General features: G+C 28.0%; 1 protein-coding gene across 1 annotated transcript; it reads left to right on the top strand.

Annotated features, from left to right (window-relative positions):
* Positions 1 to 3,912: 3,912 nt before the first annotated feature.
* Positions 3,913 to 7,728, top strand: LOC129972834 (codanin-1-like). Its single transcript, XM_056087125.1, has one exon. The coding sequence runs from the start codon at positions 4,047 to 4,049 to the stop codon at positions 7,686 to 7,688; it is 3,642 nt and encodes a 1,213-aa protein (XP_055943100.1). The 5' UTR covers positions 3,913 to 4,046; the 3' UTR covers positions 7,689 to 7,728.
* The last annotated feature ends 18,279 nt before the right edge of the window (positions 7,729 to 26,007 follow it).

The raw sequence follows: 26,007 nt of genomic DNA, 5'->3' as shown, positions 1-26,007 counted from the left end.
ATATATGCTGAAGAATACTTAACCATTAATAGAATAAAAGCAAGAGATTTATAAAATAATCGTGGATAAAAAAAATATTAGTCTATATAAATATATCACTATTTTTGTATATTAAATAAGATTATATAGCAGAAACCTATTATCTGTTATTAAACAACAAAGATGCTCTTACAATTTACAATAATGTTATCTCCTAAAGTAGAGGGTGCTTGTGCTTTAACTGCATCCAGCGATTATTGTCAAAAATAACATACTAATAGGCTCTTTCGTAACTACTATTTGCCATTGGAATGTGATTAATAATCTATACTTATAATAAAGCTCCATGTGTGTGTGTGTGTGTGTGTTGGCGCTCTACAGGCCAGACCATTCAACCTACAGCTACCAAATTTGGCACGTGTATACCTTGGAGGCCGGGAATGTGCACCTGGGGGTTATTTTTTCGAATATTTAATTAGAATTTTATTTATTTAAAAAATAAGCGAAATTTTGGCGTTTTTTCTGCTATAACTTCCGAAAATATTACCGCACAAAAAAGATTTTTACATGAAGTTAAAGATCAAAAATTTATCTTTTAAATGATACCAATGTTTTAACCTTAAAATTAAATTTCTATTTTTAATGAATTTTTAAATAAATATTTTAACTATATTTTTCAACAATTTTTTTCGTACAAAATAAAAATAAAATGTAAGCTGCAAGAGCACGTTTCGCATTCATGGGGAAAAATTAGCTTTTTTGAAAGTGTTGCCATCACATTCATTAAAGCTCCAACTAAAAATAAATTAAATCTTTTTGGAAATGAAATCTGCAAAAATATAATTTTCGGCACATGTCTGTAGGAAATGAAACAAATATGAAATATTTTTTTTTAAATAAATTCAAGAAAAATTATTTTATGATCTTTTACACTCTCTATATTATTAATCCAATAAATCAGTTTTATTTTAAGGCAAGTTTTGTTTAATATGAACAGGATATCCATTCAAATCAGGGCCACACAGATAATTTGTAAACCTTTAGTAAGACACAGATCTGCTAAAATGGTCTAAATGGAAAATGATTATATTTTATGTAACTTGATTCAATAAATGCTCTAATAAATAACGAATTTTTGATTTTACATAAAGCTTCTGCTGTGGAAATCAAGAATAACCAAATGTTCTTGAAACACTAATATTTTAAATAAAAAGAGTTAATTTCCAATCAACTAAATCAATCACTTAAACTGACTGATTTATGAAAATTTGAATATGACTATTCAATAAAAAAAGGATAATTTTAGATTTTCCATTGATCGTTTCAAAGAAAATACGCCAATCAGCGCGCAGGTTTCTCAAGATTAATTGGTCTACGATTATGAAAATGTTGAGTTTTTCTAAATTTTTAACATTCAAAACTTCATAAATAAGTCTTAGTTGATCGTTGAAAATAGAAACATTCATTCATTTATTTAAAAATTGGTGTGTCCAGAATATTTCTTAGAATCTGATACCTTACTGCATTAAATTTAGACTTCATAATTTTTGAAATATATTTATAGGCCGGAACAAAATATTTTTATTGATTTCATTTCAATCCTTTTGAAAGCAAAACTAAAAACTGAATTTTATGCTGAATCTGAGAAATTTTTGTTGAATTATTCTTTGAGATATTACATAAATTATGAAAAATATTTTGTAGTTCACATAAGACTTAAATACCGAGCGATTCTGTTTGCAATACTCATATTCAATAATAATAATAATAATAATAAAATAACAATAAAAATGATAAATAAAATAAAAAGCTTGGTTTCATTAAAAAATATCTTTATACTAATTGCAATTTCAGCATTTCCACTTTAAATTAAAGTTGAAGTGTTATCGGAAATGACAACACATTAGGAAAATATATATAGTAAATTGAACGAAACGATCTAAACAACAGTATAAGTTTGGTATGACTATCAAAATTTGAAGATAAAAATATTTTGTTTGAGAATCTATTAGGAGACCAGTTACTTAAAATATTTAATTGAAAATTGTAGCGAACGGTAATACTGGCGAACCGGCTGGTCGCCAAAGGCGGCTAGTATTTAATATAATCAAGTAAGATATAGTCAGTCATATAAAATAACATTTTCTTACTGAATTATTCAAGCTAAGCAGCTTTATTTAAATTTATGCCAAAGTAAAATGATATTTTGATGAAAACGATTGAAAATACATGTTACTTCAGGAAAAAAAAAGAATCATAAAAAACTCATCTAAAAAAGAATTTCGCAACAAAAGAAAGAAAGGGACATTTTTATGAAGGAAATCATTTTGAGGAAAATAAAAGAGCTATTTAATAACTACTAAACCAGAAGGTTGCTTTGAAAAATGCAGTACGAATGTCAAACTGTAATTTTTTAAAGAGATAACTTTGGAAATTAAGTAACTGAATTACATTGCTCAGTTGATATTTATCGAATTTTCTAATATTTGACTGACAAAGGTGAAAAATAAGACCTGTATTCCTTAGTTATCCCTTTATATGTATAAATACTGTCAAAAAAATGTAGATATGTAAATTTGGCAGATTACTAGACATGCAAACCAAATTAATTAAGCCGGTTTATTTTTCATGGAAAAAATATTTTCTTTAGAAATTAGTACTAGATTCTTCATTTATACTTTTCTATTTAAAAAATAAATTTTGCTTCGTTAAAATATTAATATTCAGATCGTAGCTAATATGTATGATTAGCACTACCTATATGCAGTCAAGTATGTGATTACAAATTGACGCGCTTTGTTAAGTTATATTAACGTCCCTTTGTAAAGCAACACTAGCGCTATTTTGGGACGAACTTCGTAATTTTCGCGTCAGATGACAAAGACGACATCTGAGCTCTCCTCACCACACCACACCCCATACCAAAAGCAGGAGGACGTTTGTCATGACGGATTTAACTTGCAACAGACGTTTATACACGGCGTTCTTCGGGTGAATCAGGTCTCGAACCTGAAACCCTACGGCTCACAAGCCGAGACCTTACCATTAGGCCACCGTGGTCTTTGATGGCGCTATTCTATGAAATCTCTTATCAAACAAATAAATATTGTGACTTGATATTTTTAGAAATATGAACAGCATTTTGATGATTCAAATGGTAATTGCAGTAACCTATCAGAGACTTTCTGACAAAGTTTTAAATTTCAACAAGTCGCAATAGCTTTGTGGTGAATAGCATATAAGCCAGTTAACAGCCCTGCTACCCGAGCAATTGTTTTGGTATCATGGTTAAGTTACTGCACTGTGAACCACAAGGTCCCAGGTTCTATCCTCGCGCATCGCAATTCACTAAAGCTTTATTGAAACAACTAATTTAAATTCTGTTCTTCGGATAATCACTTTAAGAAAAAAATAGTCTAACTTTAACAATAATCTCTTATTCGCATATGATAGTGTGGGATATATCGACAAAGGCTGTTTATCTCCTAGGTGCCACATATGATAGCGCAGCCGACATCGAACGAAAAATAAAGATTTGTTGTGAAAAATAAAGATACAAAGTTTCAATTAAAACAAAAAAAAAAATATTTAGATTGTCGCTATTCCTTTTCTTCCCTTTTATTTTTTTACAGTGGACAATTCAGACCATTTGTTCTTATTCTATTTTTCTGTACTTACGCTTCACCTAGGAATTCTTCGATCATTTTAAAAGAAAGATAGAGACATTGTTGCATAGAAATTCAAAATTTTTTGGAAAGTGCCATTTTTTTTATTATTTTCTAAATGAAAAGGCTAAATTTATTACTACTGTTATATAACTACAATCATACATTTTTTTTTTTTTTCATAAATGTTCCTAATCTCATTTTTTAGCTATTCTTTTTTGGCAACAATTCGAATATTTTGATTGTTGCTCCGTTCGTGTGACGGCTGTTTTAAATTTGGAATTTTAACTTCATTTAACTACAAATCGATATTTAAGTTTTACATGGAATTTGTAATTCGATTCTATTGGATATAATTGTAAGTTAAATTTTTATGTTTAAGTAACACAAAGTTTCTTCACAATGGCTAATATTTTAGAAAATACGTTAACTGGAATTATCCCTTTGGATGATTTGTTCGAATGGTTAAAGACCAACAAATCTGAAAACACTAACCTGAATGCTATGGATAATTATGAATTTTTAGTGTATTTCCTTAATTACATGAAAGAAAATTGTTCTTGGTTATTAGCACGAGCTGATAAGATAAATGAAATTGTTTCCAATGACAAAACTTATGCTTTGAAATCTTCGTGCCTACCAATGAAGACAGAGCCATCTCTGCAATCAAAAGGGAATTCAGTGACATTTTCAATAAGAGAGACATCTCCACAATCAGAGAAAAACTCGATGGTTGTGACGGAAAAAGAGGCAGCATCGAAAGCGGGAAAAAATTGGGTACCATTGATGAAAAAAGGTCCACTTCCACAACCAGAAAAAAGTTGGGCAGTTTTAACAGGAAAAGGGCGATTTCCGCTAACTGAGAGAAACTCATTTTCACCAACATCGCATATTAATCAAATTGATGACATGGCAAGAATAAGAGATGCAAAAAGTGAAAAGCAAATTTGTTCCAAAGAAACCTTAAACAAAAAAGTGCAAGTTTTAACTTTAGGATGTGCACCTTATCAACTGAAACGTAAAGAAAAGAATTTAAAAAATGGTAATGCTCAGAAAACTACATCTGTGTTATACAAACCTAATATTAGTAATTGTAATGAATTTCCTACCATTGGTAATAATGCAAGCTGTTCAGATTTGAACAGTTTTGAAGCATTTCCACCACTTGGGGCAAAAGTGGAGGATACTAAAGCACGGCGTAGGATAACTCCAACACCTGTACAAATGATGAACAATGGCTCATCTAAATTCGGAAAACCTCATTTTGAGCTGCCATCAAACAAAGTTCAAAGTGAAGTATTTCGGATATCTGAGGGATTTTTGCAAGAACAAAGCTCTGATTTGCAACATGAAAGAGAACTTTTGAAGCAAACAAGGGGGCAATTATCAAAACCATTAACTGACTTTGTACAAAATGATGTAAAATCCATTGACATTAAGGACAATAGGGAGAAAATTCCTCCAGACCCTTATATTATTCCAGATCCACTTAGTATTTCGATGATAGAAGAATTATCAGTTTTTATTGATATTTATGGATTTCTTCTCACAAACTGTTTTGTGACTAACATCACATCTGAATTGTATTTTTTATTTGAATTAATTACTGCAAAAGTATCTGTAAAAGATATTCCTAAGGAAACTAAAGTATTTAGTTCTCTTCATAACTGTGTTTATTTTGCTACATCAATTTTATGTAAGCAAGGCCACTTATTGTATTTGCTAGATAACACTACTCTGACATCATTATTGGAAATTCCTTACTTATGTAAATTTTCTCCTCAGTTAGTCAGCCGTGTTCAGTTGTTTGTTATGGCTACTGAAAATTCAGCTGGGTCATTGCCGTCATTAAAACGTGTGCCTTTTCGTTTAGACGATGACAGTAGAATTAATTTTCCTGATGAGAGTTCCTTTATTTGCTTCAAGAAGCAGAGGGATTTGTTTTATGAACTTCTGCGTGATTGGCAAGATCAAGCTGCAGATTCAAGGCACCAAGAGAGATTTACCCGCAGGGCAAAGCAGCTTATCAATCTTGCACCAGGTACTCTTAATATGTATCATCTAGCTCGACTTATACAATCTCAGTTGATTGCTAGTTGTATGTGTTTTGAAGTTAATGAGGTATATGATGAAGTACTCAATGACATGCAAAAAAATTATCCAGAAAAGTTTAAAAAATTACAAGAAAGATTTTTAACCCCATCGAGAGCTGGTGGGCTTGTTCCTCCTCCATCTTTTTATGGCATCCAAGGATTCTTTTCAGAGTTGATTGTTTCTGCATCATCACCTATCCTCAACCAACACTTATTAAATATCTTTGTTTGTAAAATATTAGAAATGAATAATATTGATATCTTATCTGATGGGGAATTGAGTTCTTTAGGTACATTAAAAGAAAAGTATATTTTCTTACTGCATACCTTACGTTTGTTAGGAAAATTTCTTGGTTATTTACAGTTTTTGCCTTATTCATATGGACAGAAGATTCCTAGTCAAATTTCTGAGTGCCATTTAGAGTCTAGGAAGTATGATGTACCTCCTTTAGATTTGCCTAAGTTACTTAAAAAGGCTATAGCTGATAATCATGTTATTTTAACAGTTCCATGGGTTGTTGAATATTTAAGCCTTATGGATCCTTTAGCTGTTAACCTTGAATATATACAAGAATCGTTAAAGATTTTGATAGATATCTACAAATGGGACTGCTTAACTATAAATGATACTCATTCTGTTCTTTTCCTACATCTTATAATTGGATGGTTGCTTGATGTTCTACAATATCCTAAAAAACATCAGTTATTACTGCAACCTATTTCTACACCATATCAAGAGACATCAAATAGTGGTCTAGATACAGTGAATGTGATTGATAAGCAACTTATACATTCTTGTTGCCCTTATCTAATAGAATTCAAAATTCTTGTTTTTAATTTTATAAATGATATGAAATATAAAAGGGAGGCTCGTAAAATTACTCCGTTGTCTACTACAAAACAACCAGGAACATTGTTGTCTTCCAAACAAAAATTGGAATTGGAACTTGAAGAAAACTTTTTTTCTCTCCACTCCTCATCCTTAAAAAAAACGTCCGATTTTATTGCTGAACGAATGGCATCAAAGGCTATTGGAAAAATTCGATCTGATGTTACCAAGTCGAAGCTGAATGTGGTGCAAGAAGTGATTAATATGGAGCAATATAAAGAAATTTGTGCTTCAAATGCAGACTGCAGTGTTAGACATCAGCAGATTCAAAAACTTGTAGATTCCAGTGTTGAAAGGATGTATAATGATATTCATTACAAAGTTGGAATTTTAACCAAAAATACACATAAAGACATTAAAAATCTCCTTTCTATTTTGTTACCTGATGATACTAATCCTTCGGTGATTGAAATGTGTGGTGCAATTTCATTTCGACTGTCAGCAATGAAAATCACTGATTGGTGTGATTCAAATTTGTTATTAGATGCCATGAAATCGGACATCAAAAATAAAATTGTGCATCTTTCTAAGTGTGATACTGATATAAACTCCAATCAAGTAAATATTGGCCCACTGATATCTAAAATGAAATTATTGACTGCTAAAATTCACAGCAAACCTGTTAGTTATTCAAATGAAATAGTGTCGTCTGTCTGTGATACTGTTATTCAATGTATTGATGAAAGAACCCCAAATCTACTCAAGAAAGTGTTGGTTAATTTAAGTGTTGATTTGTGTATTGCTTTAATTGTACATTTTCCTGATAATTGTTGTGATGAAATATTACATAAATTCTCTGAATTGTGGTTAAAATATTCCAAGCAATTTCTTCCAGAGAACTTATTCTTGTGCCCACAAAATATTAGATTTCTTCAAATGAGCAAAAACTTTCAAATAAGTTGTGAAAAATTTGTGAATATTATAAAATATTTGTTAAATAACAATGTTTTTGATGAGAAGGAACTAAAGAAATGCTTAGAAAGTTTAAGCAAATTTGATTGGCAAGATGAGGTGTTACAGATGATTTTAAAAAATTTTACTGATAATATACTTTTAAGTTAGTACTTGACATTTAATTAATATTTTAAAATTTCAAGATTGTACAGAATTTCATTATAACTGTACAAGCAGTTATATTTTCTTGTTATATTTTAAATGAACTTTTTAAAATAAATCATTGTTATTGTTATACCAATACTTGCAGTTATTTTCTTACTGTTCCTGCTTAAATTGTGTATATAATATGTCTGATCGATCATATGATTAAATATTTTATTTTTTATTTGAGTTAATTTATTGTGTATGTGTATTATTTCTACTTGAAATAATTATATTTATTTTAAAACAATGGTACTATTAATCTATGTAATAATATTGATTAAACTTAAGAACATGTTTCAATCCCATCATATAATTTGCCACTCTTTTGGTAATTATTTGCATGGCTGGCACTAATTTAACACCTGATATTGATTACTAAATGCTAGAACAGTGATGATGATCTTGTTGTAATTCTAAGGCTCAGGTAAGCTCAGGATCCTTTTTAAGGAAATACTAATGTCTAAATGTAGTCTTCCCTGTATTAAATCTAATTTCAAACTGATAAATTACTTGGAAAAAAATTCTAATTTGGTATTCATATCATATTTTTAAGTCTAACCTATATATGGTTTAATATCCAAGACAGTTAAATCAAGACATTTGGTGGAAGTGAACAAGTGAGAGTAAATGTTAGGTAAATTGGTTCAAATGTACTATAACATAATTAAAGACTTTTCTGTTTGCTCAGCACATTTTATACTAGATTATGCATTGTTTGTCATATTCAACATCTTTATAATCATGCTTGCAAATGATATTAGTTATATATCAGTATTTTATGTATCTTTATATTTTAGAAAGCACTAATGATTTTAATTGTTGATATCATTGACAACAATATTTTTTCACCTGTTATTATTTTTTTTAAAGATTTATTTCCTATTCAATTTTATTTATTGATTTCTATTTATTAAGCTATTTTTTATATATATCTAAAGATGTTTAATTTTCTAAGGTTTTTTTAAAAAAAATTTTTACTTTTTTTTCTAGACTGTTGAATTTAGATCTTAGACTTAATCTAAAAGTGTATATATGTAAGCATTATTTTGTTTGAAATAGCAGTTTTGAAGTCAGTGAAGACACTTTTTTTTAAGTTTGCTTTAATCCATCCCAGGAATGCATAATTTATTCACAAGAATGCGCAGACAAGGCACATCTGCTCACAGCAATAGATTAGTCAAGAAGTGGCATAAAAACAGAGAGAAACAAATTATCCCGGTCTTATATACTGTGATGTTTTAATAATTATTTTCCATGGCATGGCAATCAAAAAGCAAGGGAAATACAGGGATCTTTTAGAAGAATGTGTAAAGTCAACGGTATTTTGTCTCTTCACTCGGAGTGTGGGAACGTTTAGGCTTTTAGCCGATTCAGCAATTTTACAAAGCTTCTGTTGAATTAATTAGATAGAAAAAGTGGAATAGGATGAGGAAATAAGAGAATACTTTAGAATGAAGTTACTATGGGCTAAATTAAGATAAAACATTGGAAATTAATTAAATTGAAATTACGAGTTTAAAACATCATTACATATATATATTTATGAACTGTTTTTCTTTTCTTTTTAAAAGTTCTTATATACATAAAAAAAATATTAAATGGAATTCTAAGACTACTGTAGTTTACTGACAATTTTATTTCTTTTGTACTCTGAAATTATTAAAATTCTAATTCCATTGAAAGTTGATATTTATTCTTAATTCACTTAAAAATTCTATCTTTGTTTTATGTTATCTAAAAGCTATAATGCTGCTTTGGATGTTGTCTTTGTTTTATGATCATAGTTAACTTTTGAATATATTTTGGTAATAGAATACTGTTATCATAAATCAATCAAATCCTCATTATAATTTCTACAGGAAAAAAATATATATTTATTTGCAATATTAAATGCATTACTTTTGAAAGATAATAAATATTTCTTAATATAAATTTGAAAATAGTTGCTTGCATATTCTGTAATTTATATATTAAAGGATGTTGTTCAAAAGATTCAGGTTCTGAATTCTCATATAATGCTTTATTTTGTAAAATCATTTTTGGTGGAATGTTTGTAAATATAATTATATAATTTAAAATTTAAAAAAGTAGACAGTTTGTGAAAGCCCGTCATATTTTTCTAAAGGTTTATTGTTTTTAATATCTTTCAGTTTTATAAATTTTTTTAATTCTAAATAATTTTGAAAATATATAAATTTTGAAATGCTAAATAAAATGTTGCCTTTTACCATCAGAGACAAAATTATTTGCAGAGTTTTGAATTTCTGATTGGAAACAAATGTTTATTGATTCATTGCTTGTGTACAAATGATATCGATAAATTAATGAAATGGAATTATTCTTGACATTTTGATGAATTATAAAAATGCTTTTTTCCTAAGAAAAGTTTAAAATGTAAAGTAAAAAAAAAAAAAATGTGATGCATGCCCTCCAAAAATATTGCATATTTATTAATGTATTTCCAGTCCATTTAATGAAATGTAGGAGGCATTTATTTGTATGCAATTTGTAAATATTAGAATAAAAATATAATTTACCTTTTTTAAAAAAATTAAGGATAACTCATGAAAAAAAATATAATGAGATTTGAGTCTCTAGCCCCAAGCATCATAGTCTGATTAATATACAAGGAAGAGAGAAGCCCACCTTTACAACACACAGCAATCAGGCATCCACATTCATTCATATGGGATAAAGTTAAAGTGAAGAATCTTTTAAGAATCATGTTAATAGGAAAATAAATTATCTGTTTTTCTTACATAACTTTAACCTTTCAAATTGTATTAAAAAAGATCTTTTTATTTGAAAAATAATGAGACAATAAAAATATAAAAATTAATGAAACAGAAATAAAATGATATATTCAAGTATTTATGTGTCACTTTTCAGTATTTTTAAATTTTTTCCTCTCAAGTTCTGTGTAATAAGCTAAGACAGTTTATGAACTTTATGTCTAGTACGTATATACGATGATCAAAATACATTGGTTCGTAAAAGATGGTAATTAATAATTATGGTGTTTTCTATGCATTTAAAATTCTAATCATAAAAACATGCCATTTGTTAGTTGATAAGTATTTCTTTTTAAACTTAAATTGTTTAAGCTTAGTAATAAATTACAAAAGAATTTTGTATGATATTTTTATTTGAAAATGATATTTAGATTGTTGATTTTATGTGTTTCATGCCAGCTTTTTTATTAATTTTGTGCTTTTTATGAATAGGAAATTGGTTTAATTAAAAGTGGTGAAAAAATTATATTTTTTCAGAAGAGATCCTGCTTCTCCCAGGGAATATTTAATACATTGCGTTTTGCAAAGTAAAATGAGAAACGCAACCTTTCTTTACAGTAGTGTTTTTTTATATTTCCCATATTTTATTTTATCATACATGTTTTTTAAATTCTTTCGACCAAAATTTTATGAGCCGCAAGAATTTCAATTCCGATTGAATCGAATAACCAGAATATAAATGGAAGGTTAAATATTTAGGTAGCTAAAAACCTAATAGAATTTTATTTTAAGCACTGAATCTTAATGTTTAGATTATCACATATATCATAATCTCAATGAGGTTTTAAAATTGTGATTCATGTTAAAAATATTTACAGATGTTTTAAAATTGTGATTCATGTTAAAAATATTTACAGATGTTTTAAAATTGTGATTCATGTTTAAAATATTTACAGATGTTTTACAATTTGTAAATATTTTTTAATAACATATCAGTTTTGTAATTTTAGGCTACTGTAATTTATAATTTTAGTTTTATAATAACCCTTTGAAATTTGAATTATTATAGATACTTTCTTTAATATAAATATACGAAATAAGAAAAATATACCAAACGGTACTCTATAAATATTTAACTATCTTGTCGCTCTAATAAAGGACATCACTCTTTTCTTTTATAATACTGAAATATATAAAAGTCAATCAGACAACTCATCAACATTTTAAATCAAATTCAGTCTTTTGTTAATCGAAACCAATTTTTTAAAAAGCAGATTTATCCACCTATACCCATGAAAAGAAAATGTTTGTGTATGCCTGTGTTTCTGCGGTTTTCAGACAAATCTATTGTAATTCAGTCGTGAAATTTGGCACACAGATAGTCACAATAATGATTGGACACATTTTTATTTGCGAATTTTAAATTTAATACAGAAGACTTTTTTATGTTTTTGTAATTTTTACACATATTTGGATGCTATTTTCAAATTGTGTTGCTTTTAAATAGAACGTTAATGTAATTAAACTAAACTAAAAACCCCACGTATCTAGTATCATTTTTATTTGTAGGAAGAAAAAAAAAAATCGGTGCACATCGATGAAAGCAAATAATTATCATTCTTTTTTTTTTTTTTTTTTTTTGTTAATATGCGAGAGAAATGTGGATCAGTGGGAGGAATTTTATTTCTATCCTGATTTGGCTACGAACCAAGTTGAGAAATCAAGAATCATGAAAATTAGTTTTGTTTAATTTAAATTTTAACAGAATCTTTTGCTATTTTCTAATTTTGTTGTCCTTCTTTTTTTAGAGAGTTCATTTCAATTATTTAATTCGATTTTTATGATTTGTAGTTTACTAAGAGATATCATAAATACAAAGAAAATTAAACGCATAAAGTTGCTTTGTCTTACTTCGTTTTTAAAGTTTTAATTTACGTTCTTATGATTTTGGTTCCGCTGATAATCATCGGGCGATACTTTGCAGCCCTTATTAGTTTGCAAGGTTACTTTAAACATTATTGAAAGTAGGCTCAAAACATTATTACACTACGACATTTCAAATATAAGTTTGTTTGTTTTTTCTGCTTTCGGAAAGAGACATGATTTCTTATTCTGCTCTCAGCATACGATGCACCGAGGCAAAATATTCAGAGCTAAATTATTTTAAATTTATTATAATTACCATTTTATTAAAACTAAAATTTCCATTGCTCTAAACCATATTTATCTTACAAATTTTAAAATTTACTATCATATATTGACTTCAAAATGGACGGAATTCCCTTTTCCTTTATGCTTTTTTAATTTTGATTTGGAAAAATAGAATTATGGAAATTAAAATAAGGGTGCTTACTAAGACAAAAAAAAAAAAAAGAGGGGAAAAAAATGCGATAACAATATTCCATTACGGTACATATAATTTATGAAATAGATGTAAAAGTCGAGCTACAAAACAAATATTTGGAAAGTAGTTGATATACAAACACCTGCCACTGTTTCTGTGCGAATTCGTGTTTCCACAATAAAAAGTGTCGTCTGTTTGAAAAGAAGAAAAAAGTTTGAATCGGTTACTTTTATATGAACGAACATAGACCTTTTCATGGAAAACAAAATTAATTAGTTTGATAACGTCATTAATTTCTCTAGTTTATTAATGAATTTTGTACCTTTGAAAAATAACGATGTTAACAGTGCATAAATTTGCAGTGCTTTTAATAAAGCACATGGGACTTTTCAAAAAAGCTGGAATGAGATTCCTAATACTCACTCCTAATGTTAAACCAATGAGATTCCTAATACTCACTCCTAATGTTAAACCAATGAGATTCCTAATGTTAAACCATTAAATAGCATTCTTGCATTGATGGCAATCTACTTCAAAGAAAGAACATTTGAATATCATTTCCAAAGTTGCATTATCTAGAAAACGAAATTCTTTGTTAAAATGGTTTGAATAAACATTTAAAGAATTGTTTAAATTTAAATGAACTTATTCAGCGATGAGCCGTTTTAAAATTTTGTACTTTATGTGATGAAATTTTTTAGTGTAGAATGGTGGAATTCCGCTAACCTAAAGGAATTTTGTAATAGTTTGTAATGATTTTTACAGACATATTTCCCATATTCATTAAATGTGAAGTGAAAGCAATTCCTTTTGGTACAACCTGTTTACTTTTTTTATTTTTTTATTGAACATTTATAAATTCCCCGTGCACCACAAAGTATCACACGGGGCTTACAGAAGTAAGTATGTAACGCATTACAAAAAGAAAAATAAGAAAATTTAACAGTTATGAAGGATTACATATGTCAACAATAAATTTACAGAAATTTTCAAAAGCACTTCTAGTGGAAATAAGTTCGTGAAACTCTGTAGGCCAATTTAAATTCATGTGCTTAAGAGTCAGTCTTAGGATCTGTCTTTCTTTGACAAACTTGGAACATAGAAGGAGCACATGTTCAACATTTTCCTCCCCACCAATATCACAATCGCAGGAAGATGACGGAAACAAATTAAATTTGTACAAGTAACTTTTAAAGTTACCATGACCAGTTAGAAATTGGGTTATTTTGTAATTAGTATAAAAATGATGGCATGACAGTCTCTTATTAATGGATGGAAAAAATTTCTTTGTTAAGCTCCCTTTATTTGAAAGGAGGTATTCTTGATTCCAAGACTCCACCATTTTTTCTCTCGTAATCTTCTTGTAAAAGGATTTAGGAATATTAACGTCAATGTCGATTTTGCGCTTAGTGGCAGCTTTAGCAAGCCAATCGGCCCGCTCATTTCCATAAATGCCCGTGTGTCCACGAACAAATGCAAAAACTATTGAGATATTTTTATCTTTCAGGCTTTTAATTTGCTTTTGGATTTCAACGATTATGTTGTTAGATGAAGAAATAACCTGTTTACTTTGTCAGTAATTTTGGAGAATTTAGTGGTTGTACAATAATCAGTAATTTTGAAAATATTTTTCAAATAATAATCAGCAATTTTGAAATTTTTTTTTCAAAATTTTCTAAAAAGTATATTTTTACGGCATTACTCTCTATGGTGGATAATTCCGCGCATATGATTTTGTGTTGAAATTTTGTGAATTAAAAGAAAAAATTTATAATGAACTCTATAAACATAAATGCAAATATTAATCCCATTTCATCTAAAATTTCTATATTTTACTACAGTAAAGAAAAAAAATTATTAAAATAATGAATATTATTAAACGAATTTAAGAAAACAGTTAAAATTCATATAGCTTTCTCACCCGCAACAACCTTTATGAGTTCATCAGAGGAAACAGGGTAATTAAACTCTATAAATATTCAAAAAGATTCCTGCAGCATTGAAATCCCAAACTTTTACAATGTTATTTAGCTTCCTAGGATTCTAAGGTAAACTATTTTGTCCTTATTTACCCTATTTACATCCTTTGTTATTCGGTGCTTCTAAATTATATATTCTTTTTCAATTAATTTTTATTTTTCAAAAATTGGTTGTAAATTTTTAAAATAGTTTCCGCCTTCCTAATTCTTTGAATCAAGACATGGTTTATAATTTTTTGGTTTGTATTTTTCTTTAATGATACGGATCCCTTAAGGAAAATCCCTTTTAAACATGTCGTGTATAATTCCGAGACAAGTATAAAGTTTATAAAGTACCCATTAGGTAAAACATTTTCTGTACAAAATAATACCGGACATCAATTCTCATGCGGCGCAGAAATAACCCATTTAGAATATATTCATCTAACGGTCTCATCTCGTTCAGAAATGGATAAGTTGACTCAAAAATGATTTATTCTGATGGAAAATGTTAGATCTGACATTATTTGCAGAAGCAAGTTCTTTTTATTGCTTTGAAAAAGAATTTTACCTTAAAAATCAGAGGCATGTCATTATAAGGAAAGATTCGATTTCTTTCAATATATTCGATAATGCTATTATAAAAATGAGAAATTAGATAGCGAAGAGGAATATTCTAACAGATATCCTTTCCATCATGTAGGCAGGTGGACCAAGACACAACCTCCGATAGACGGGTCTATCGGGGGTTGTGCCCAAGATCATTTCCCGCACTTTTTACTACAGAAAACATCTGCGGGCGGAATTCTCTCACTTTCCCCTATTGTTTTCATCTTCCAAAGTTTACTTTTTTTTCTAACGTTGACTAATCAACTATTTTGCTGTTAATGGGATTCTTTGCAGCCATAAAACTTATAATTTCTACATAATGTAGCAATTTATGCTTAATGAGAGCTTCGCATTACGACTAAGATTCGGGAAAGAATTATACTATTAAGTGAAGTTCTATTGTAAATTCATTTCAGTTTCAAAAAGTAACAAAATATCCAATTAATAGTTGTTTGTCTATTCGCGTCTCTTCCGGCAAATAAAAGTTTTTATTTTTTCTTTGATTTCTATATATGGCACTTTTATTATTAATGAAATTTATTACTGATTCTTCTCATTCAATTTGGGTCTGTAGCAAGTATAAACAATCTATTAGGCATTTCAAAACACCAATCTTTTTTCTTTTTTTTTGTTGGTTGATAAGAATGGTGAATAGAAATAAGACCTACCGAAATTAATTGTAACTGTCCGATTTCACATTGAGTCTAGTTTATCTAATACTATTCGTATGATTCACTTATAATATAAAGATATTTGACTTGCAAGATGAAGAATCAAGAAGTATTTTTAATCATTCATTAGTCACTTATCTATATCAGAAACGATGTTTGCATCTGGAAATTAAATAGCAGTTTGAATGTGAAAATTAATTTAGATAATTTATAGATAAAAATATTAAAATGAAAGAAAAATCTTAGTTTTTGTTTTTAAGAAGTCTTATTTTAGTTCTGGGAAGAAAGAATTTAAGAAAAAAGAAAGAATTTAATATAATAATAAGAATATAATAAGAATAAGAAAAAAATTAATAAATATAAAATTAGGAATAAGAATGCCATTATTTTGAAATGAACCACTTTGACCTGAAATGGAGAATTGCACTCCAGGACGTTTGTCTTATCTACTCCATCCGAGTTAAGCCACTGTAAGTGCGTTTTTTTATAGCAAAAAATAATACATTTATTTAATTTTCTTCAGTTTTTACATTTTCATAGATCATAAATCATTATGTAATACGATAACTTATTTCTGTAAACATAATTTATTGAAAGATGATAAATAATATCATAATTGCATTTTTTATGACAAGAAAGAATACATTTATTTAATTTTCCAATTTTTATATTTTGGAATATAATAAATACTTATATATTAGGGTTAATTAAAAAAATGAAATATCAGTAGTTCAGTACTGCTCATTATCTTAATACATCCTTTTAAATTATAAAGTGACAAATAATGAATTTTATTGAAAGGTTCTAAATTCTTGCAAATGATTTGGGATATTTTCAACCTTTGTTGTGCTATTTGAAACGGCGAAAAATAATTTTAAATTTAATCTTAGTAAAATTTATCTGAAATCAATTCAGTTGGCTCCATTGGCATAAAAAATTGGAAATTTTTTACAGAAATGAAAATACTTTAATATAAATCTCTAAGAACATACGACTAAGTCTGCAAATGATATTTGATTTCAAACTTTAAAAAAATCAAGATTTATTAAGAAATAATATACCAATACTTAATTGTTGACTTTCTCTTTGGCAGCTAGCTGGGTTTTTTTCGTAGACTAGAAAGTTTCTGCGTTTTATCTATAGAAAAAAAATTTCCTTTCTGTGACAAATTATTGATGCTTTACCCTAAATGGTAATACATAAATAATTAACAATGCTCTAAACACATCAACCCATATATACTGCCAGTAAAAATATTTTATTAATGTAGCATTCTGTTTTGAATATTTGATTGATTGCCATTCTTAACAGTATATATGCAATACGATTTTCATAAATTAATCGCTTAATTTCAAATTCGTGCTCCTGGTATTGCATGTTTGCATAAATCAGGAATATTATTCTAATAAAATACTGATATGAAGGTTTAACAACAGAAACGTTTTAAAACGATATCCAAGCCTGTACTTTTAGCTTTTTAGAAAAGTAAACAACTCTTAGGAAGAACAAAACATGTTGAATAATTTATTTCTTGAAAAGTAGAAATGCTACTCTTAGAATTCATATCAGTATGATGTTCTTTAAATACAAAATTGAAATTTATTTGAGAGTAAGAGTATGCTTTGATAAACACTGTGAGCATCTTTTCCTGCAGGTTAGTAAATAGCATTTTATTTTTCAGATTATTCGAAACGTTGTTTTCAATGTCACTTTTGAAATGCATATTAAAGTATCATCTTCTAGAACACATGAAAATAAATATATATAAATAATAAAATACTTTTCATAATAATAAATAAATTTATATAAATTAATAATAAATGATAAAATACTTTTTATATAACTTAACAATAAGTAATAAAATAATTTTTCTAAATGGTAAATAATTTTATATAGATAGTATAAATTCTCTATATATAAACGTTTATTTTAATTAATACTAATTCGTTTTCTGCTAATTAATAAATTTGATGTTTTTTTTTTTTTTTTTTTTTTTGCAAACCAATTATTTTTTGCTTTTTTCTGCATCTTTCAAAATGATTGGTTTATGTTGTTGTTTTTTAGTGGGTACAATAGCAGCATTCTTCTCCAAATAGTAGCTTGGTATCAAAAGAAAATTCGCCTGTATTTGCTCAAATGTATATTTTTTCTTAAATCTTATAATTTAATACAAAGTAAAGTCTATAAAAATCTGATACACAGATTTTCTGGATCTAGAAACAGATTCATCCTTTTTTATTTATTCAAAATACTTAAAAATGCATATATTATTTCAATTAAATCTTGAAGAGTATTAGCAACCATATGGTCTGCATTTTGTCCTTTTGTTTCAAAGTAGTATAATAATAGTTAGTTTTTTAAAATCTGCTTATATATTTTTAATACGTTAGTATTCAAAATGCCTTACGATAGACGCAGCAAAGTTTTTTAAGAATGAAGGGATATAAAAAAATGGAAGCTTAAGATATATTATTTAAATGAAATCTTATAAGAGTATTAGCAATCATATGGTCTACATATCATTTTGTTTAAGTTAGTAAAACAATAGTTTTTTTTTATCTGCCTACCTATTTTTAACCTGTTATTGTTCAGAAAGCCTTTTGGAAAGCGTTTCCTATAAAGAAATAAATGATAAAAAAAATCTGAATAAAATAGAATGTAAAGAGAAAGAAGCTTGAGATATTACACAGAGAGAGAAGTATACAAGTTATTACTGAAGATATAAAAAAAAATCAAATATTTGAAATTATGCCTTATTGTTGGAAATCAAATTACTTTATTTAAAATTGTAAAAAGGTTGCCTTCAAAATATGAGCGTATATCAAGATCATATAATTCCCCTACATATAAATTCCATCTTCGTTACTTTTACTGTAGTTATATTTATAATAATACTTCCTTTTTGAATAAATGTACAAAATATGAAGACAAAATTTTAAAGTTTGACTACTTATATGAATAGATAAAATTCAATATATCTCTTCCAATTCGTCTGATATGTATAAATCAGAAATAATTTTATGGATTAAATGATGCCAATATTTATTATATGAATTAAAAAAATAATGTCATATTACATATTCATCTAATAAATTTAAATAAAGTGATATAATAAATATGCTTAGAAAGAAATCTTCTGTCTTCGAATTTTTATATATTATTTTTTTAAAGTTCATTTAATGATTAGAGGGATGAGCAGAGGAAATAAAATCTTACAACAAATCTTCAGTGTGAAACTAGCTTTATTATTTAACCTTTGCACTCGGGAAAAGTAATTCAATGAAAAATTAGTCAGCTAACATAAGGACTTGCATATTGCTATATAAAAATATTTATTATAGTTTTGTTGAATTTTACCGAAAAATTAATCTACATCCTCTCCTCTCACTATTCTTTGGGTATATTTTAACAATCAAAATTAAAAAATGAATGAATAAAACATCAAAATGATGCATCGTCTTGAATGGTGAGTGAGAGACACCATCCGAAGATTTATAATTAGAAGGTGTTTCCGTCTAGATGGACTGTTATTCTGTTAAAAAAAATATCTCGGATCTGATTATCACAGATTAATTTAAGCAATAAAAATTATTATAGTTTTGTTGAATTTTACCGAAAAATTAATCTACATCCTCTCCTCTCACTATTCTTTGGGTATTTTTTAACAATCAAAATTAAAAAATGAATGAATAAAACATCAAAATGATGCATCGTCTTGAATGGTGAGTGAGAGACACCATCCGAAGATTTATAATTAGAAGGTGTTTCCGTCTAGATGGACTGTTATTCTGTTAAAAAAAAATATCTCGGATCTGATTATCACAGATTAATTTAAGCAATAAAAATTATTATAGTTTTGTTGAATTTTACCGAAAAATTAATCTACATCCTCTCCTCTCACTATTCTTTGGGTATTTTTTAACAATCAAAATTAAAAAATGAATGAATAAAACATCAAAATGATGCATCGTCTTGAATGGTGAGTGAGAGACACCATCCGAAGATTTATAATTAGAAGGTGTTTCCGTCTAGATGGACTGTTATTCTGTTAAAAAAAAATATCTCGGATCTGATTATCACAGATTAATTTAAGCAATAAAAATTATTATAGTTTTGTTGAATTTTACCGAAAAATTAATCAATATCCTCTCCTTTCACTATTCTTTGGATATTTTTTAAAAATCAAAATTAAAAAATAAATGAATAAAACGTCAAAATGATGCGTCGTCTTGAATGGTGAGTGCGAGACACCATCCAAAGGGTTAATAATTAGAAGGTGTTTCCCTCTAGATGAACTGTTATTCTGTTAAAAAAATATCTCGGATCTGATTATCACAGATTTATTTAAGCAATGAAGATTTATTATCGGCAATGTATTATAAATGTAAATTCATACTCACATTTATAGTAGAAGTTTTGTTTCCTTGCAATGGGATCCTCTCTATTTACAGTGTTCATAAATACTGAAATCCAAACAATTAATTAAAATCAGCTTGAAATAAATAGAGACCCATTTACAAGAAGAAAAAAAAATGCAATGTCAAATACAAAATTTAAAAAAAAAAATGTTGAAAGAAAACATTAACAATAACTTTCAATTTAGTCCGTAAAGAGAAAATATAATGAATCAGCATAAATATTATTTATTCATGTTTAGATGTACTCACATGAATGAATTCTATGCATCGAATATCAGTCATTTTAAACGTTGAAAAAAAATGAGATGTTTGACGCCAAAATAGAAGTTGAGATTTGTGCATCCGATACTGCACACATAATTAGATGCTTAAATGTGCAGATAAAAGAGGCGGAGATATTTTTAACTCCGGCCAGTGTTGCAGAACGGCATTGGACGATTATATATATACTGATATAGATAATTAGGCTCTTTTAGCAACCAGCGTGTTCATATAGATTATAATAAGATTTTCTTGATTGTGAAAATATTAAAACCTAATGGAATCTTTATTTAAAAAAATATCTTAGTTTTAATTTAAAAAATCAATAAAACATATATTTAGTAAAAATCATATTCCCTCAAAAAATGATTTTAAAATGATTAATGTTTTTAAAAAAAAACATTTTAAGACTAAAAAAAAACAATAAAATAAAATAAAAACCGTTATTTAATACTATATTATTTGTAATGAATTTTATTTTGAAATAAAGGACATAAAGGTAACCTGTTTTGGAATTAATGCTCAAATAAATAACTTTTAAAAATATTTTTAATGTCGGGAAAAAAATGAATAAAACATTTGATTAAACAATAGAATTGATATGGAAAGCTAGTAAGTATATACATACATGAAAAAGCAAAAATGATTTGGTATCCGTTCTTTATGAGTGTTCTGGTTGTGATTTCATTATTTAACAATATTTAAATGCTGGTTTCACGGTTAAAAATTAAAATATTTTGCAGTAGTAAGTGCACATTGATCTGTGCTTTTACAACAGAATGTGAACATATCATATATTCTCAGTTCATGTATGATGATTTTTATTATTCTATGTACTTGCACAACAGGATGCGCATATGTACTTTGTGTTTAAACAGCAGAATATATAATAGCTTCAGATTAAGGCTTCGATAAATTGGGCTGTATTTATTGAAAACTTTAAAACTAGTCTATCATATTATTTTCAGAAGCAGCTAGAAAGAATAAATTGTTACTTTTAAATGTTAGTTAATTTTCTTTAAAAAAATTAAAATAATAAATGCTGTATCAAAGCTAAATTAAACAGGAAAACATCTGAAATAACTTAGCATAATTTAAGAATATTAAATTAAGTTCACTGCTCAAAAGTAACGAATTATAATAAGAGCATAATACTTAATTTTTGAAGTCTAGAAGATTCAATGCGGAGCTAAATTATCTTAAACCAGTTAACGTAATCGTTAAAAGATTTTTTACGTCAATTTCAATCACTAGATGTCGCTGTTGGCAACTCTACAGAAGGATTATTTTACGTATGTTGCTATCCTTATGCGATAGTCAGAATGATGCTACTTCGACGGTATCTCCATATGCTTTTTCTGCTCTCAGGGACAAATATTAAAGTGCATGTGCATTATGCAAATTACAAACTACAAACACATGTGAACAATATCACATCTTTCTATCATAACTGTTGCAAACATAATATTCTAACACAAATGTGGTAATATCAGAATACTTACCAAACGAACAAAAGAAATCAGATGCTCAAATCAATCTATTCAAAAAATGAAAAAAAAAAATTACTTTTTGAGAAACATATTTCAGTAATTAATAGACTAAGTTAACAACTTTTATGAAAAATGTAACTCGACAACTTTTATAAGTCTCACATTTCTCAGCTGCTCTAATACCACAAGTGATCTGACTGTTATTTTAAAGGGATGACGTATAGAGATTTGATAATCCGAGGTTTGAAATTTTTTGAAAATATACTTTAAAAAATACAAAGAGGTTGATTAAATGCTTTCTCTTCCCTCGTAAAAAAATAAACGCATAATTCTTACCAATTTTTTTACATATATCAAGTAGATTAACTGTAGCTATCCACATTCTCTTCTTTTAGGTTACTATGCTTAAAAAGAGCGTCACAGTAAAAAAAGTCTTAAAGGCAACGGTAATAACAATATGCTTGATTGGATTTTTATGGCAGACTTTTCTTTTTCTACTCCTTTATTGGACATATCCTACAGTTGTGGATATACAAGTGTCTGTACCCTCGGAAATAGAGATGCCTGGAATCACTGTCTGCAGTGGCAGTGGGTAAGAAGTTTCTGTTGTTCTGAGATTTTTTTCTGTTAATGCTGTTGAAAACAGTATTTAAAAACAGTTTGTCTGCTCTGATAAATGTGTTGATTTTTTTTTTTTCTCATTATAAAGGCTGTCTCAAAATTAAAAAAAAAAGATTTGAATTTGCCACCATTCGTGCAGTAAAATGTTGCCAACCCTATTAAAAAATCATTTGACAACTGTTAGTTTAGGGTTAGTAAAAAAATAGAGCGTTACACGATAGAACAACATGTTAACACAAGATTTGAATTAAATAAAAAAACAGTTTTTTTTTAAATTGTTATATTTTATTGAATCATAAAGTACACAGGATAGAGTATGTGTGGAATAACATTCAGGAATAATGACCTCCATGGCTTTAATGGCACATACACACTCTTTTGTCAAAATTTTCCATGCCCATTTTGCATAAATGTGGCTGAATTTCATTGATGCTGCGTTGAATTTTCTCCTTCAATGCACGCGTGCTTGTGGGCTTGTTGGCACAGACCTTTGACTTCAAATAACCCCATAGAAAGAAATCTAAGGGTGTTAAATCACACGATCTAGGGGGACAATTCTCAAATTTTTGAACTGTGGTAGCCAGACTTTCAGTATTTTTGAAATATTATTAAACAACGAAAAGACGTTGTTCTACTGTGTAAAGCGCCCTTTTTACTAATCCTAAACTATCTGCTGCTAAATAGTTTTTTATAGGGTTACCAACACTTTACTGCATGAATAGTGGAAAATTCAAATATTGCGTTAATTTTGGCACAACCTTTATTTTCAGTTTGTCTTAAATTAACTGTGTAGTGTACTTGGTTGACGTGAGTACACTATGCTATTTATTCAGAAATTTAGAGTAAATATTTATTTATATAAAATATAGAAATATTAATCACTTTTCTACATATGATCTCGTTATATTCAAGGGATTTGGATGTATATGAAATCTTGTGTACTCTTTGATTACACATCTAGTCAATGTTTCTGCCAAAAGTAATCTGAAGTTTCAATGGCTATCACATTTATAGTTCGGAAGAGTCTAGAAGCATCTCAGAATTCCTTCGTACACACCTATTGCTTCAAAATCAGATTTGTTAATTGAACTGTTAGTGTTCACCTGCTATTATTTTCACCTGCGGAATTCCGCTAAATAAATATATGCATTATAATTGTTGTTTGTTAAATACTCCTGGTACACCCTCAATTTTCTCTTTGAAAATTAGCAATTTCGGGATTGCAGGATAGTAATGAATTGATGGAAAGGATACTTACTGACTCACTTCAAAGTAACTCTTTGAAAAAAATATAATGAACAAACTACTAAAAAAGATAATTCTTTAAATGCCTCTGACAATTTGAGGATTACAGAGGGTAGTTATATATTTTTAGAATGATCTCGATAACGAATTTAAGAATAACAAATGTTTTGGAATAAAAATTTCTGGCAACAGCTCATTATTTGAAATGAGAAATATTGTCTGCTACTTTAAGATATATTCTTCTTTCAAAATCTCGCAAGTAAACAAACTGCGGATTGAAGAATATGTTTTTGCGCTTTTCGAAGAGAATTTTTTTTTCCTTCATAATTTAAAAGAGCTGTGAAATGTTTAGTATGAAAATTTCTAAGTGCATTAAAAGCGAAATTATAAATCGGAAAGGGAAAAACCGATAGTCTTTACGTTTACATGGAAGGAAGACTCCAAACGAATACGCGTAAAAAGGTAGTACTATTTCAAATATCTCTAAAACCAAATTCAAACAAGAGAAAATATATCAGTGCAGAAATCAGTAACAGATTCTTTAAATACATCTGTTGCAGTTTCTAAATAAAATAATAAACCAAGATTTTGAACCAAAAATAGTTTTAAAACGTAGCTTTGTCAATACGACATCTTTTACTGAGTCAAGGAACTCAGTGCAGAACAGCTGGTAGAACCCTTATGAAAATACAAAAGATTGGCTATATATTGTAATAAAGCGCAAGGTTACCTAAATAACTGTAGTAATAATAAGTTTATTTACTGTTATAAACGAAGAAAAAATATACAAACTTGGTTCTTTCAATGCAAAAAAAAAAAATTTTAAAAAATGAAATCTACGGTCGCATATATATATATATATATATATATATATATATAATTTTTTTAACTTTTAATTTTTAATTTTTCTAGCTGTCAAACAAAGTTTTGAAGCTCGACCGATTTTGAAATGAAAAAGACCCATGGTTTTTCTAATTATCGATGCATGCGTAATCTGATAGTCTCGTGATTGTTTCAAACCGGTTTAAACTGGTTAATGACTTAAATTAATTAAGGCAATTCGTAAGAATTCATAGAATGAATAATTTGGAAATCAAGTTGTAACTTTAGTTGGCGATAAACCGCCAAATGTGACAACCTTCTGCATTATTTTCTAACTTTAAGAGCGAAAAATTGATGCCTCAAAAGCGATAAACCACCAATTTGTTGCCTACTCATTTTGTGGCTTCAAAACAACATCATATTTTAACATGACAAAAAAAATTGATGCCTCAAAAGCGATACATTGCCTACACATTTGAGGCTTCAAAAAAACCTAAAACCAAAACAACATCATGTTTTCACATGATAAAAATCGCCAATTTGTTGGCTACGCATTTTGAGGCTTCGAAAACCTCAAACCAAAACGACATTATGTTCTCACACGATAAAAAATGTTCAACTTTACTTACTATCAAGAGAAATCTTTATGTCCGATAATTGCAGAAGAAATTTCATTTCTTCTTCCCAGTGATTTTCAAAGAATAAAATCTCATCAAGACGAAACTTTAAGTCTTGAGCTGTAAGTTTCAAAAAGTACCACTGCATTCCTTCAAAAATTTAAAGAATGATACAAGTATTGCATGCATAGCATTTCAATATATTTGAGTGAAGTGTCTGCTACTTCATTTATGAACTATTGTACATTTGATCTATTGAAAAGAACTTTTTCTAAGTTCAATTCCATCAAGACAGTCTCGGGAAAGTAATAGAAGAGGATTGGAAATTTAACACCCTTGTAAATTTTACGAAAAGCTCTTCTACCATGGAAATAACGATGCTGATTTCATTGGGCATCTGAAGAAGCAATTGCTTTTTTTAAATTTATTTTCATCTAGAAATGTGATAGTAAATGTATAGCTAAAAATAAATGACCATGCGTTATAATTATG

Source organism: Argiope bruennichi, chromosome 6 (genome assembly GCF_947563725.1).
Source record: "Argiope bruennichi chromosome 6, qqArgBrue1.1, whole genome shotgun sequence".
Classification (NCBI taxonomy): domain Eukaryota; kingdom Metazoa; phylum Arthropoda; class Arachnida; order Araneae; family Araneidae; genus Argiope; species Argiope bruennichi.
Note: the sequence above shows the minus strand (reverse complement) of the source record. Positions and strands in the feature narration are given on the sequence as shown.

What these genes read in the sequence shown, in the direction of transcription:
- LOC129972834 (XM_056087125.1), top strand. Translation starts at nt 4,047, where the DNA reads ATGGCTAATATTTTAGAAAATACGTTAACTGGAATTATCCCTTTGGAT.